Source organism: Macaca fascicularis, chromosome 4, assembly GCF_037993035.2.
Source record: "Macaca fascicularis isolate 582-1 chromosome 4, T2T-MFA8v1.1".
Taxonomy (NCBI): domain Eukaryota; kingdom Metazoa; phylum Chordata; class Mammalia; order Primates; family Cercopithecidae; genus Macaca; species Macaca fascicularis.
The window spans coordinates 13,739,469-13,756,376 of NC_088378.1; the positions used below are offsets into that span (position 1 = coordinate 13,739,469).

At 38.6% G+C, this 16,908-nt stretch overlaps 2 protein-coding genes across 12 annotated transcripts in view; one reads left to right on the plus strand and one right to left on the minus strand.

Annotated features, from left to right (window-relative positions):
• Positions 1-10,466, minus strand: part of AK9 (adenylate kinase 9) — a 174,707-nt gene extending 164,241 nt beyond the window's left edge. For 4 of the 5 annotated variants that reach the window (XM_074036850.1, XM_045391667.3, XM_074036851.1 and 1 more), the window contains exons 1-3: positions 10,407-10,466; positions 1,829-1,956; positions 514-577 (exon numbers count right to left, since the gene is read on the minus strand). In XM_074036850.1, the coding sequence (XP_073892951.1) occupies positions 514-577; positions 1,829-1,945 (181 nt within the window). In that variant the 5' untranslated portion in view covers positions 1,946-1,956; positions 10,407-10,466. The remainder of the gene's footprint in view (positions 1-513; positions 578-1,828; positions 1,957-10,406) is intronic. The other variant, XM_065543206.2, reaches the window with a different exon arrangement.
• Positions 10,467-11,164: 698 nt separating this feature from the next.
• FIG4 (FIG4 phosphoinositide 5-phosphatase) overlaps positions 11,165-16,908 on the plus strand; it is a 128,808-nt gene continuing 123,064 nt past the window's right edge. For all 7 annotated transcript variants that reach the window (XR_012433346.1, XM_074036862.1, XM_005551566.4 and 4 more), the window contains exon 1: positions 11,165-11,421. Coding sequence is in view for 3 of the 7 variants with exons in the window: in XM_005551566.4 (XP_005551623.1) it covers positions 11,356-11,421 (66 nt within the window). In the remaining 4 variants the exon portion in view is untranslated. The remainder of the gene's footprint in view (positions 11,422-16,908) is intronic.

Consider the following 16,908-nt stretch of genomic DNA (forward strand, 5'->3'; position numbering starts at 1 on the left):
ACATCCAAACACACATATTCCAAACAGTTCTAAATTACGAAATTAGAGAATTAGAGGTAGTAAAATAGAGTTGATGACATTTCATAAATTCTATGAACAAAACAAGGACTAACAGAAGGGCAAAACATTATTGGATTGATGATGATGTTATAAAAATAATATTGGGCTGGGTGTTGTGGCTCACACCCGTAATCCAGCACTTCGGGAGGCCAAGGTGGGAAGACGGTTTGAGCCCAGGAGTTTGAAACTAGCCTAGGCAACAAAGCAAGACCATGTCTCTACCAAAAAAATATTAATTAATAAATTATTTTAATTAAATATAAATAATAACCCAAGCAGATAATATTCACTGGGTTGATAGGTGGACAAATGTGTGATAAAGCAAATATAGCAAAATGTTAATCACAGACGCTAGATGCCAGGTATATGGGCGTTCACTGTATAATTATCTCCATTTTATGCATATTTGAAAGTTTTCATAATAAACTATTAGAGAAAAAAGATAAAATTTACCTTCAACACGAATACATTTCCATGCCTGTGTTATGTAATGGGCTAATGTTGTTTTCCCAACACCCTTAAAAAGAAAAATGTTATTTAAAGCCCAACAGAACAGTCACTTGCCAGTGAAACAGATATACCAATTTTTAAAGATTCTATTGCTAGTTACTATTACATTAATGTTATAAAGTAATTTTTCCCATAAAAAATGAAGAGTAGACCCTAGATATGTATAGTTTAGTTTTTCTTTACTAATTCTTGCATATGCCACATCTCCTAAAGTAATATAAATAGACCCTTTAAAATTAAGTAGATAGCCCTAAAATCAGGAAGCTATCCCATTATGGTATTGCACTCTTTTAACTGTCAAATTTTATAATTTTGATTACAAATCATTGTGATTATATTGGAGAGTCATCATTTTATTTCCTTTCTAAAGTTTACAATCATGAATGTTTTGACAGGCTTCCATTTTAGTAATTTTGATGAGCAAAAAGATCCTTTTTAACTGACATCTTTGGAAAGTATCATACTTTAAAGATAAAAGGTCGTTTTGATGAAGTAACATTTGCATCTGGTTGCTTTCACTGTTGACTTTTTAAAACCTATTATGTTTTTAGAAACATAGTGAAAGTTGTTGAAACCATTTATTGGTACCTGTCCCAGGGTCCACATAAAATAAGTCAAGGATGGGATCCAGCTCTTAATCTCTGCTATGCTGGAGAGGCTCTTTAATTAACCAGCTTAGTGGCTGTCAGTAGCTCTTATCTCAAGTTCCTTACTAGAAATGTCTAGAAAAGCAAACTTTATTACCACAGCCATTTTGGTTTTTTCCTGCTTTGTGGAAAGACAACACATAGGTCCTCTAACACGCTGTAGGTAAAGCCTGAGGCACAGTGCCTCTCAGGATCTCAGACATTAGCAGGAGAACCTCCTGGCTCATCCGGATGGTGTCCTATCTTCACATATCCAGACAGCCTCACAACAAATTGCAAAGGAAATTTCATATGCAAATAAAGTCTGAAGTAACCTCAGATCGCACACTACTAACAGTTGTCATGTGCGGTGTTTTGGTGAGTTACTTTCCTCATAATATAAAAGCAAATTTAAATATAGTCTGGGTTCCTTCTCAATTATAACATATAAGAAGAGAGAGAGTTATGAATTTATAACCAATATTATGTCAGATTTTAAGTCATATAATGAAAACTTATCAGACGCTCAAAAAATGAGCACAATATGTGGTTTTTATTTTTATACGGTAACTTAGAAAATTGTGATTTTAAAAATAAAAAAAAATTATACCAAATAATAAGAGATAACTTACTGGTTTCCCAAATACAACAAAGCAAACAGGTTTGGACAACAAAAAATTCCTTTCAGTTTCATCTTCATCAAATATATCTGCAAAAGGATGCTCTTCTGTCTTCTCCTGAGAAGTCATGATACAAAATACTACAATAAAACAGGGTAAGATTGTTAACTTGCCTAATTTGGTTGGAGGAGGTGACTAGGAACAATTGAAATAATCTGTGAATTTTCTTAGCCCAGAAGTCATTTTGTACCATTAAACACATGAATTTTGTCAGTAATTGCAAATAAGTTTAACTCATTTATAAAAATAATAGTAAGCTCTTAGTTTGAGACAAAAACAAAATCTAACTATATGTTGTATAAAAGAGAGCTCAAAGTGTTTCTGAAAGACTAACTTAAGGAAAAAATACATATATACGTAAAAATACACAGATTTGTGTGTATTATATTAAAAAACAAATTAAAGTTAAATATGTTGTACATGCATATGCAACATAGGTGCATGTAAAAATTTTACCAGAAATGGAAAAGGTAATGTTGGCTAAATGTATTAGATTCATATTTTCATATTTTAGGAAGCTTTGGTTAATTCCATGAAGAAAACTTTTCCAAAAGTAATGTAGTTTTTACATTTTTTCTTTTGTAATATTTTATAAATATCTGCAAGAACATATATTTATTTTAAAGTTGTTTTCAGAAACCTTTTGCTATTTTGATTTGCTCTTAAGCAGATTTCTAGCAGAGAAGCTCGAGTCCTCAATATTTTAACATGAACAGTTTTCAACTTAGTCCAACTCTTTTGGAGTCAATCAGAAAAAAATAAGGTCATAACTTTTTTATTTGTTTTTGCACGAAGACTGTCTCTTGTTTTCAAGCACTTGTAGACTACATATTCATACTCATGAAATATTTATATATACCCATTGAATATTTCTATTATGTAAACAATAAAATAGCATGGGACATATCTCTTGATCACAATAAAATAATGTTAAAAATAGTGATAAAAGAATTTTAAAAACCCCTAATTGTCGAAAATTAAAAAGAAAAAAGAAAACTATATTTTTCTAAATATTACTTGATCAAATACAATTTTAAAATGGAAATGATAAAATATTAGCAAAATAATAGTATTATTAAATATCGATACTATGAAGAAACTGCATCAACTAATGGGCAAAACAACTGGCTAGCATCATAGTGACAGGAACAAATTCACACATAGCAATATTAACCTTAAAAGTAAATGGGCTAAATGCCCTGATGAAAAGACACAGACTGGCAAATTGGATAAAGAGTCAAGACCCATCAATGTGCTGTATTCAGGAGACCCATCTCGTGCAAAGACACACATAGGTGCAAAATAAAGGGATGAAGGAATATTTACCAAGCAAATGGAAAGCAAAAAAAGGCAGGAGTTGCAATCCTAATCTCTGATAAAACAGACTTTAAACCAATAAAGATCAAAAGAGACAAAGAAGGGCATTACATAATAGTAAAGGGATCAATGCAGCAAGAAGAACGAACTATCCTAAATATATATGCACCCAATACAGGAGCACCTAGATTTAGAAAGCAAGTTCTTAGAGACCTACAAAGAGACTTAGACTCCCACACAATAATAGTGGAAGACTTTAACACCTCATTGTCAATATTAGACAGATCAATGAGACAGAAAATTAATAAGGATATTCAGGACTTGAACTCAGCTCTGAACCAAGCGGACCTAATAGACATCTACAGAACTCTCCACCCCAAATCAATAGAATATACATTCTTCTCAGCACCTCATTGCACTTATTCTAAAATTGACCACATAATTGGAAGAAAAACACTCCTCGGCAAACACAAAAGAACAGAAATCATAACAGTCTCTCAGACCACAGTGCAATCAAATTAGAACTCAGGATTAAGAAACTCACTCAAAACCACACAACTACATGGAAACTAACCTGCTCCTGAATGACTACTGGGTAAATAATGAAATTAAGCTAGAGATAAAGATGTTCTTTGAAACCAATGAGAATGAAGACACAATGTACCAGAATCTCTGGGACACATTTAAAGCAGTGTGTAGAGGGAAATTTATAGCACTAAATGCCCACAAGAGAAAGCAGGAAAGATCTAAAATCGACACCCTAACATGACAATTAAAAGAACTAGAGAAGCAACAGCAAACAAATTTAAAAATCTACAGAAGACAAGAAATAGCTAAGATCAGAGCAGAACTGAAAGAGATAGAGACACAACAAACCCTTCAAAAAATCAATGAATCCAGGAGCTGATTTTTTGAAAAGATCAACAAAACAGATAGACTGCTAGTCAGACTATAAAGAATAAGAGAGAAGAATCAAATAGACGCAATAAAAAATGATATCATCACTGATCCCACAGAAATACAAACTACCATCAGAGAATACTATAAACACCTCTACACAAATAAACTAGAAAATTTAGAAGAAATGGATAAATACCTGGACACATACACCCTCCCAAGTCTAAACCAAGAAGAAGTTGAATCCCTGTATAAACCAATAACAAGCTCTGAAATTGAGGCAGTAATTAACAGCCTACCAACCAAAAAAAGTCTAGGACTAGATGAATTCACAGCCGAATTCTACCAGAGGTACAAAGAGGAGCTGGTACCATTCCTTCTGAAACTATTCCAATCAATAGAAAAAGACGGAATCCACCCTAACTCATTTTATGAGGCCAGCATCATCCTGATACCAAAACCCGGCAGAGACACAACAACAACAAGAAGAAAATTTCAGGCCAATATCCCTGATGAACATTGATGCAAAAATCCTCAATAAAATGCTGGCAAACTGAATGCAGCAGCACATCAAAAAGCTTATCCACCGCAATCAAGTCAGCTTCATCCCTGGGATGCAAGGCTGGTACAACATACACAAATCAATAAATGTAATCCATCACATAAACAGAACCAATGACAAAAACCACATGATTATCTCAATAGATACAGAAAAGGCCTTCAAGAAAATTCAACACCCCATTCATGCTAAAAACTCTCAATAAACTAGGTATTAATGGAATGTATCTCAAAATAATAAGAGCTATTTATGACAAGCCCACAGCCAATATCATATTGAATGGGCAAAAACTAGAAGCATTCCCCTTGAAAACTAGCACAAGACAAGGATACCCTCTCTCACCACTCCTATTCAACATAGTATTAGAAGTTCTGGCCAGGGCAATCAGGCAAGAGAAAGAAATAACGGGTATTCAAATAGGGAGGGAGGAAGTCAAATTGTCTCTGTTTGCAGAGGACATGATTGTATATTTAGAAAACCCAATTATCTCAGCCCAAAATCTCCTTAAGCTCATAAGCAACTTCAGTAAAGTCTCAGGATACAAAATCAATGTGCAAAAATCACAAGCATTTGTGTATACCAATAACAGACAAACAGAGAGCCAAATTATGAGTGAACTCTCATTCACAATTGCTACAAAGAGAATAAAATAATTAGGAATACAACTTACAAGGGATGTGAAGGACCTCTTCAAGGAGAACTACAAACCACTGCTCAAGGGCATAAAAGAGGACACAAACAAATGGAAATACATTCCATGCTCATGGATAGGAAGAATCAAATTGTGAAAATGGCCATACTGCTCAAAGTAATTTATAGTGCTATCCCCATCAAGCTACCATTGACTTTCTTCACAGAATTGGAAAAAACTACTTTAAACTTCATATGGAATGAAAAAAGAGCTCGTACAGCCAAGACAATCCTAAGCAATAAGAACAAAGCTGGAGGCATCACACTACCTGACTTCAAACAAGCAATGGGGAAAAGATTCCCTATTTAATAAATGGTGTTGGGAAAACTGGCTAGTCAAACACAGAAAACTGAAATTCGACCCCTTCCTTACACTTTATACAAAAATTAACTCAAGATGGATCAAAGACTTAAATGTAAGACCCGGGATCATAAAAGTCCTAGAAGAAAACCTGGGCAATACCATTAAGCACATAGGCATGGACAAAGACTTCATGACTAAAACACCAAAAGCAATGGCAACAAAAGCCAAAATTGACAAATGGGATCTAATTAAATTAAAGAGCTTCTGCACAGCAAAAGAAACTATCATCAGAGTGAACAGGCAACCTACAGAATGGGAGAAAATTGTTGCAATCCATCAATCTGACAAAGGGCTAATATCCAGAATCTACAAAGAACTTAAACAAATTTATAAGAAAAAAAAACAAATAACCCCATCAAAAAGTGGGCAAAGGATATGAACAGACACTTCTCAAAAGAAGACATTTGTGCAGCCAACAGACATATGGAAAAAATGCTCATCATCACTGGTCGTCAGAGAAATACAAATCCCACAATGAGATACCATCTCATGCTAGTTAGAATGGCGATCATTAAAAAATCTGGAAACAACAGATGCTGGAGAGGATGTCGAGAAATAGAGACACTTTTACACTCTTGGTAGGAGTGTAAATTAGTTCAACCATTGTGGAAGACAGTGTGGTGATTCCTCAAGGATCTAGAACCAGAAATACCATTTGACCCAGTGATCCCATTACTGGGTATACTCAAAGGATCATAAATCATTCTACTCTAAAGACACATGCACACATATGTTTACTGTGGCACTATTTACAACAGAAAAGACTTGGAACCAACCTAAATGTCCATCAATAATAGACTGGATAAAGAAAATGTGGCACATATACACCATGGAATACTATGCAGCCACAAAAAAGGACGAGTTCATGTCCTTTGCAGGGACATGGATGAAGCCGGAAACCATCATTCTTAGCAAACGATCACAAGAACAGAAAACCAAACACCGCATGTTCTCACTCATAAGTGGGGGTTGAAAAATGAGAACACACGGATGTAGGGAGGGGAACATCACACACCAGGGCCTGTCAGGGGGTGGGGGGGGCTATAGGAGGGATAACATTAGGAGAAATACCTAATGTAGGTGACAGGTTGATGGGTGCAGCAAACCACCATGGCACACAAACCACGTGTGTACCTACGTAACAAAACTGCACATTCTGCACATGTGCCCCAGAACTTAAAGTATAATAATAAGAAAAAGAAAAGGCCAAGTGGAAGCTCATGACATTGCATACTGGGTCCTCTACCCCTGGGCAAGATAACCAAGAGTAAATCATTCTGAATGAAGAGTGATACGAACAATTTAAAAGATGTATAATCCTGCTTATTGCTCCAATCTTGCTTTTTTAGAAGCTAGAGCACAACAGATGAGGGTAGACTTCTGCAAATTTAACAAGCTGGTAGTCTCAGTTGCAACTGCTGTAAGGATGAGATCTTTACTAGATAGACACAGTATCTTGTATTTTTTATGCAGCTGATGATCTGGCAATGTGAGTCTTCTTTTCAATCCCCATGAAGAAAGGATCGGAAGCAATTTGTATTCACTTAGAGCAGTGACAGCGAACATCTAGTCTTACCCAAGGACTCTCCTGCTGTTTGAGACAATATAGTATAAAGGGGTCTTGATCCACAATGTTGACAATATCAGACCTAGTGAGCAGGAAGTGGCAAGTGTCCCGGATCCTCTTATAAAGACACATAAGCAGTATAAAGTGAGAGATAAACCTACAAAGTTTGAAGGTCTTATTACTTCGGTAAAGTTTTAAAAGGCCAGTGATCCAGGACATTCTGTCCAAGGTAAAGGATGAGTTACTGTACCTTGTACCTTCAACCTCTAAAAAAGAGGCACAGTATTTTGTAGGCCTCTTTAGTTTTCAAAGAGAGCATGAAGCACACTTAAGAATACTGTTTTGACCCATTTAGTGGGTGACATGGAAAGCTGTCTCAGCCAACACCAGATTGCAGCCTTGTGAAACCCTGAGCAGAGGACCCAGATGAGTGATGCCAGGGCCCCTGGCCGTGGAAACCTTGCAATCACAAATGTGTGTTTTAAGCTGCTAAATTTGTGGTAATTCGCTATGCAGCAGAGAAAACTAATATTAGTGGATGTAAAATACATAGATATTTGTATCTCAGAAAGCATCCACCTCAGAAGAGGCACTGAAAAAACCAGGCGGATAGGATAATTTATCCAGTAGACACAAGCCAATCTTTGCTTCTGGTCACCTCAATGATTGCATAATGGGTTTGTAAATGAAGTAGGCATGGTGGTGGGGATGAAGGTGATGAAGGCTAGGCATGGGCTCATAACAAGGCCCCCTTTCACCAGGCTGGTTTAGCTACACTACTGCTGCTGAATGTTGTACCTGTTCATGGCAGAGACCTGTTCATATTAAGCCCTCAATATGGTACAACCCCTTTAGGAGACAAAACATTCATTCAGTGACAAATTGATTACAAATTGAGACCTGTTCATATTGAGCCCTCACTATGGTACAATCCCTTTAGGAGACAAAACATTCATTTGGTAACAAATTGATTACACAAGACCCCTTCACCTCTGAAGGGGCAAGTGACAAGTGCTCCTAATATGGGCTTGTTTTTCCTACCTGCAGTGCCTTGGCCAGCACCACTATCTAAAGGTTTAGAGTATGTCTCATTTATCTTCATGAAATCTCATATAATATTGCCTTGGATCGGAGGACCCTTTTTACCTACCACTTCACCTAGAAGCTGCTGGTTTGACAGAATGTTGGAATGGCCTCTTAAAGGCACAGCTAAGGTGCTAGCCTGGGATTGTGCGGGATTTGAGACAATGTACTTCAAGATGAGGAATATGCTTTGAATCAAGGGCTGGAAGCAGGAGTGACCGCTCTCACTAATACTCTCAGTGACTGACTTGGGGAATTTGCACCTCGCTTGTGAACAAGAGGTCCTGGGTCTGGTGGAGTGGAAAGACGGTTCTATCAGGGGACCCAGTAAAGGTTTCGTTAAATCTTAAAACTACTGCTGGTCATTTTTGACTCCACAAGCCCATAAGTTATTGCACTGGCAGATGGAGATAGGGTTGCTGCTATGAAATTGGATGAGATTGGGGGTGCTCAGGGTGGTATGGCCACAAACTGCTAGATAGGTGGGATAGGGGATGCATTTCTTGAACTCAGGGGATTCTCTGAGACAGCTCTTGATGCTTTCACGTCCAGTGAATGGGTAATTGCAGCAACCAAAACCTGACAATGACACAGTAACCAAGGGTTTACACTCCTCAGGAATGAAAGCTCGTTATCCTACTGGGCAAACAACAGACCAGCAGAAGTGTTGGCCAAGAGAAAGGAAAATCTAGAATGATGGTAGAGGAAGGAGATGATCAATTACAGACTTTGGATTAATTGCAGTAGAGGATTCTGCAGTTTGTCCCATTCATCTTTTTTGTGTAAGTTCTTTTCTTTTAAAAACTGAGACTAGCCACTACCTTAAAGAATTAGGGCGGGATGGGGTGAACTTGATGTGGAGGAAGAGTGGACATGAGTGCTGCAAAGGGTGGAATGTAGCAGCTGCTATTAGTGCCTTCCCCATACCCACTTGACATACATCTTTTCTATGCACGACCAGCCCAACTTCCAAAATGTCAGCATGTGCGACTTTTTGCCTATGGGCTCTCTCCAGCTGCCAGAACCTACTCTCCCTGAACATAGGGTAGACTGGAAGTTCTAGGGAATCAATGTTCTGCCGTATCAGGCTTCATCCAATAACTGATGGGAGTTAGCGAATAAATACTCCAGCTTCCTTGCCCCTTAAGAGGGGATAACTGAGACATGCCTCCCAGTATTCCCTAGAGAATTCAGCCCACAAAGAAACTTCTTTGGTAATATTCCCTTTATTAGTTTTCTTCCCCTCCCTGCTGCTGTTTCCTGGGATTACGTCTCGTATAAACAACCTTCCCTCAAAGTTTTGTCTTCGGATCTGATCCTGGGTGAAAGAAATTAAGACAAAGTTAAAATGGAAGTGCTAAACCATAATAATCGAAAACTAGAAACCTTAAGGTATTTTAAGAGCTGCTATCCTACATAAAAACACTGTGCAAATATTTAACTAATATTCAGAAGAGTTGGTTTCATTATGAAAAAGAACGCAGCTAATTATTTTTCCCAGCTAAAAGATCCAAGTTCAAAATGCCAGAACGGACACGGCCATCTTTCTAGTTCTTAATAAAAGGAGTACCAAACTACAGGGGGGAAAAAGCGCAAAATAACATATAATTAAGTATTTCTTTAACATTTTTTTAATTTCTCAAGTTTTAATTTACAATATGATCTTTCGTATTACATGAATGTTATCTGTGTATGCTATAATTCTGTAATTTTTTTAAAAAGCTTCCTTACACTTAGCAGTTGAGAAGCCCTCTAGCGGAGGATTCTGAGGTTTAGAGGTTTCCTGGGAAAACCTAGCATTGCCGCCTAAGTTAGGAGAGCGGCCTCTCCCCTACATCTTATACTCTTGCAGTAGGTGTTCAGTAAATATTTGTGGAATAAATACTTTAGTCGTTGAAAGGAGACGTGGTTTTAAAAAGTGAATTTACAAAGACCGTTTTGCAAGAAAAGGAGCTGGTCGGGGGTCCCCGCAGGAGGCAGGGTTCCGTGCAACAGATACCAAGGTGCCTCTGGGGCGGACCACGACCCAGCCGGCCGCGGGAAGCCTCCTTACCTGGCCGCAGCGGACCCTCCTCAGGTCAGCAACCGCCTCCACGGGCTCCGCCGGGCTGTTGGGAGGTTGCCGGGGAGACCTCGGGCCGCCGCGCACCGGCGGCTTGGAGGGCGGGGCCTCGGGAGGCGGGGCTGTAGTTCACTGTCATTTCTGTTCCAATTCGAAATAGTCACTTTTGTACCTAATTTGGCATTCATATTTCTAATGCACTCATTTTCACAACTATGGAAGGGGGGTACACGCATGCCCATTTATGTAGCACACACGAAATGAAGAAACCTCCTTTCCAGCGCGGCTCCGCCACACTGCGCTAGAGTCTGTCGAAAACTTCAAGTGGCTAGTCTCAGGCACAAACGTGTGGCAAAGCCACACTTTCCAGCTTTAGGTGATTTTAAAACAATTCCTTGGGCCACACAGCGTAGGCACAACATGGATTAGAGGTGAGGGGAAAACTGATACTCAGTGAAGGACTGTCAGAGGGCCGGCTTTCAGCAGCGGGCAGGGAAAACACAACGATCCATCCTGCAACTCGGAGAATCCTTTTCAAAAGAAGTTACCCAATCCCAAACCTTCCTCTTTTTTCCAAAGAGAGGGAGGAGATAAATAGACTCTACTAATCCGTCGACTTTTTCTCCGCCCACGTTTTCCTCCTGTCCTTACCAAAGATGGCGCCCTTCGCTTCCTCTCTTGGCAGCACGCAGGTCCCGGGAGCCTCTATCCGACCTCTCTATGATACGTCCTCCAGCCCCGCTCCTGCCGTGAGGGGCGGAGCTTGCTTGGAAGCGGGGCGCAGGAATCCGGAAACACCTGGTCATCTATAGGTTTAGTGCCCAGGCGGTGTTGTTCCTGGCTGGACTTGATGTCCAGGGTCTGAGGAGTTTTCTCGCCGAGTCTCCTGGGGCGGTCCGGCGGTTCGTGCCCTGTTGTGGGACCCACATTTGCAGCTGCTATGCCCTCGGCCGCCGCCCCCATTATCAGCTCGGTCCAGAAGCTGGTTCTGTATGAGACTAGAGCTGTGAGTACCCCTCGCCGCAGGGGGGCGGGGGGGAGGTGCGGGAGGATGGATGTCTGCCGGTGGGTGTGGGGCCGTAGGGCAGAGGCTGTACCCTGCCTCCTCCTTCTTCCTCTTCAGTTCCCAAATCCCTGTCAAACACAGCCTTGAGGTAAGCTAGCTCCCCTGGACTGTGCCTGGGCGCCTTTCCCCTATTTTGGTACCCTGGATATTGCAGCATTTGCAGGTCCACTTACAGTCCATGGCTGGAACATGCTGGAAACAGGTGCTTGTGGTACCTCAGGAACTGTTCATGAGGTTCTCTGTACGAGTTACTGGATTCTTTTCAGCTTTCAGAAAGTGTTAAAGTTCTAGAGTTCACAAGTTACAGTACAGGCAGAGGTGTGAAAAAATTTGAACTATGGCTCCTAACTTATTTTTTCCTATTCCATGGTATACCATCACTGCGATTGATGTGAATTACACTTCTATTGCTGAATTTTTTGGTTCTCTTTCTTATTTGAAAGGAAAGACTTACTTTGTTTAAAGACATCTAATTTGGTTGGATAACATCTTGCTTTTCACTTGACTTTTTTCAACATAAGATTTACTTTTAAAATTTTATTACTTTGAATGGCCATGTAAATAGTGAATAAGCCGATCAGTTTGTATGTATTTCAATTACTAGTTCCTCAATTAAGGGAGAATGGTGTTTATAGAACTTCATACTTGGTCCTTTCTGTGGGTGGAAAGCAAAGTTGGTACAGTATAGCTCTCTAAATTGGGGTGCCACAGTGATATTAGGGACTGTGTTTAAATTACCCATTTCGTGCTGACAAGATTGCATATGCCAGATATTTGCATAATGCTCTTCACTGTGTTATAGAGTGCTTTATAAACTGTTTCTCTGAAACTTGGGTTGTCTCCATTAGAGGAGTACGAGAAGGCAGTTGACAGTTTCTCAGTTATAACATAGTCCTAATAGCACAATAACCTCTCCCTCAGGTTAACATGAGTAGAGAATTGTTGACCTTAAATTAATTTTGCTGACAACTTTGATTAGATCTAGATCAGAAGATGAAATTATCAAATATACTGTATTTGCAAGTATTTTCAGTTCTTTAATGAGAGTCATAAAGAAGTATCATTTGACGTTGAAATGAAACCTATTTTTTGTAAAATGTGCTGCTAGATGTTCCCAGTTAGAAACATAAATAACTTTTTTTTTTTCCGTTTGAGATAAGAGTCTTGCTCTGTCACCCAGGCTGGAGTGCAATGGTCCTATCTCGGCTCACTCACTGCAACCTCTGCTTCCTAGGTTCAAGCAATTCTCCCACCCCAGCCTCCCAAGAAGCTAGGGCTACAGGCATGTGCCACCATGACCAGCTAATTGTTGTGTTTTTAGTAGAAGACAGGGATTCTCCATGTTCGCCGGGCTGATCTAAAATGCCTGGCTTCGGCCTCCCAAAGTGTTGGGATTACAGGCGTGAGCTGCCGCATCTGGCCATAAATAAAACGCAAATTTCAGCTCATTAAAAAGCTAATCACTCATGAGGACTGCGTGAGATATTAGTGTTCAGAAAGCACAATTCATATTATAGGGCTCTTCTGCTCAGAAGTCTTCAGTAGTCCCAATTCTGAGGAGAGTAAACTCTGAATCCCTTAGGTTGGCATTCGAAGCCATGTGTTCTTTATCCTCAACTTGTCTATCTAGTTTTACATCTAATTTAATATCAATTCATGAAACATTTATTGAGGATCAACCATGTGCCTTCACATGCCTTATTCTGCAGTAAAACTGTATTGCTTTCAGTTCCTTGTATCTACCCTGTGTTTTTCTGCTGTTCTCCATTCTCATAATGCCACACCCCCTCTTTTCCTGTCAAAGCCTTGCTAATCCTCACAGCACATATCTGGTCATGGCTTGCAAACAGTAGACTCTCAATAGATGTGGATTAAGGAGCTCTAACACAAACAGACAGAGGTGTGTTCTAGAACTCAGCTGTGACCCCTCTCAACCGCCTAAGTAATGGAAATTAACTCTGGCCAGCTTAGAGACAAAAGGTAAATTTATCAGAGGGATGCTAGGGGAGCCGTTGCATGGTATCATTGGCAGATCCTAACTCTTCAGCTTCTGGAAAAGCAGGAAAGAGATAACAGGTTTGAGAACCCTCTCAGAGCACTACCAAAAATAGTGTAGGTGCTGGGAGAAAGTATCTGATTGACTCAACTATGATTGGGTATCATCCCCTGAGTGGATAAATCATTCATGGCCAGGGAGGGTCTGGCAGGAATGATTTAGCTGTGGAATCATCCTCTTTGTTTCAGCAAATGGTTGGGGCTGGGCAACCACCCTTGAAAATATCTGCTGCATTGAATCACTGAGTCTTGGTTTTGTTGTTAGTTAAAATACTTTTTTTAAAAATTTAAATATATAAGCAGAAAGGTTTTGTTTTCTTTTGTTTTTAGTAATAAGCCCAAAATATAAATAAATAAGAAAAAGGCATAAAATTTTATAATATAAATGCCATGAATTAAAAAAAACTGTAGTAGGTTGTAATAATGAGAATAGTAGCTCAAAATATTCTACATATATTTTATTATTTGATCTTCATAAGACCTCTAAGAGATCACACTGTTACTACTACTACTATATATAATATTTGGTAAAGAAAAAAAGTGAGGCAAAGATAATTTAAGGCAGTGTTACTTAACCCATTTATGCTGGAGGTTGCAAATTTTTTTGTGTGAAAAATCAGACCTTTGCCATGACCTTGAGCAGTAGGATATAAATAAGTCCCACAAGTTCCAATAATGGAACACTAGGCATAAGGTGTGGTGCATGTGTTAAGAATGTATATTGGGGAAAGGACAGTCTCTTCAATAAATGGTGTTGAGAAAACTGGATATCCATGTGCAGAAGAATGAAATAAGGCCTTTCTCTCTTGCCATATCCACAGATCAACTTAAAATGGATTAAAGGCTTAAGTGCAAGACCCCAAACTGTAAAACTACCAGAAGAAAACATACGAGAAATGCTTCAGGATATTGGTCTAGGCAAAGATTTTATGAGTAAGACTTTAAAAGCACAGGGAACAAAAGCAAAAATAGACAAATGGGACTATATCAATCTGAAAAGCTGCACAGCAAAAGAAACAATCAACAGAGTGAAGAGGCAACCTATAGAATGGAGAAAATATTTGCAAACTCTTCATCCAAGAAGGGACTAATATCCAGAATATACAAGGAATTCAACAACTCAACAGCAAATACCCCCAGATAATCCAATTAAAATGAGCAGGGATCTAAGTAGACATTTCTCAAAAGAAGATATACAAATGACCAACAGGTATATGAAAAATTACTCAAGGTCACTAATTATCAGGGAAATGCAAATTAAAACCACAATGAGATACCGTGTCACCTCAGTTAAAATGGCTATTTTCAAGAGGACAAAAATTACCAAATGCTGGTGAGGATATGGAGAAAGGGAATTCTTATACAGTATTGGTGGTAATGTAAATTAGTATAGCCATTATAGAAAACAGTATGGAGGTTCCTCAAAAAACTAAAAATCTGGCAATCCCATTACTGGGTGTGTATATGAGGGGATTTCAAAAAGTTCATGGGAAAATGGAATTAAAAGATAAAAATAACAAATGTAAACTTTATTTTTCAAGCTAATTTCCATCAAGGTCAAGACATTTTTGTAACTAATGATACCAGCCATTTAATTCATCCATAAAGATCTGAGGGTCCTGGGAATTTAACCATGTTGGTGCAGTCTTTTTTACTTTGTTAACTAAAGAAAAATAGGTGCCCTTTAAGGATTTTTTTTTTTTAAGATGAGAAAACAAAAAGAAGTCAGAAGGAGCAAAATTGGAACTGTAAGGCAGAGGCCTAATTATTTTCCATTGAAACTCTTGCAAAATTCCCATGTTTGATGAGAGGAATGAGCAGGAGCATTGTTGAGGTGGAGAAAGACTCTGTGATGGAGCTTCCTGGGTATTTTTCTCCTGAAGTGTTGGCTGACTCTCTCAAAACACTGTCATAATAAGCAGATACCGTTCTTTAGCTTTCCAGAAAGTCAACGAGCAAAATGCAGGGAGTACACACACACATACACAGATGTTGCCATGACCTTTCCTCTTGGCTGGTCTGCTTTGCTTTAATTGGATCACTGCCATCTGTTGGTAGCTATTGCTTTGACTGTGCTTTGACTTTAGGATCATACTGGTAAAGCCATGTTTAATACAGTTCTTCGAAGAAATGCTTCAGGATCTTGATCTCACTTGTTTAAAATTTCTATAGAAGGCTCTGCTCTTGTCTGCAGCTGATCTGGGTGAAACAGTGTTGGGAGCCGTCAAATGGAAAGTGTGCTCAACTTTAAATTTTCAGGCAGAATTGTGTCAGTTGTACCAATTGAGATGTCTATGGTGTTGGCTCCTATTTCTGCTGTTAATCATCTGTTCTCTTTAATCAAGGAACAAACAAGATGAATTTTTTTCTTGAAAAATTTACATGGATGGTCTGCTGCTGTGGGCTTCATCTTCAACGTCATCCCATCCCTTCTTAAAGTTATTTATTTGTAAACTGCATATTTCTTTGGGGCATTGTCCCCATAAACTTTTAATAAGCATCAATGATTTCACCATTCTTCCACCCAAGTTTTACCATAGACTTGATGTTTGTTCTTGTTTCAATTTTAGCAGAATTCATGTTGCTCTGATGGGCTCTTTTCAAACCGATCTCTTACCCTTCCTAGTACTTCCAACTAGATCCTGTTCAGACATGTTATAGCAAGTTAGTATCAGTTTATTTTGGTGCAAAAATTTTTTGAAATCCATAGCTTTTTTGTAATATGCATTTTCCATGAACTTTATCGAGTCCCCTTATATATTCAAAAGAAAGGAAATCAGTATGTCAAAGAGATATCAGCACCTCCATGTTTATTGCAGCACTATTCACAATAGTTAAGATATATAATCAGCCTAAATGTCCATCAACAGGTGAGTGGATTAAAAAATCTGGTATATATACACACAATGGAATACTATTCAGTCACGAAAAAATGAATTTCTGTCATTCACAGCAAATATGGATGAGTGTGGAGGACATTATGTTACATGAAATAAGGCAGGCATAGAAAAATGTTCTCACTCATATGTGGGAGCTAAAAAACAATGTTGAGCTTATAGAAGCAGAGAGGAGAATTGTGGTTATTCGAGGGTAGGAAGGGTAGGAAAGAGGGAATGATAGGGAGGGAGGGTTAACAGATATAAAATAACAGCTACATAGGAGGAATAAGCTCTAGTGTTTTATAGCACTGTAGGCAGACTATAGATAAATAATTTATCATACATTTTCACGTAGCTAGAAGAAAGGATTTTGAGTGATCCCAATGCAAAGAAATGATAAATGTTTGAGGTGATGGATATACTAATTACCCTGATTTGATCATTATGCAATGTATGCATGTGTTGAAATATCACTCTGTGTTTCATATGTACA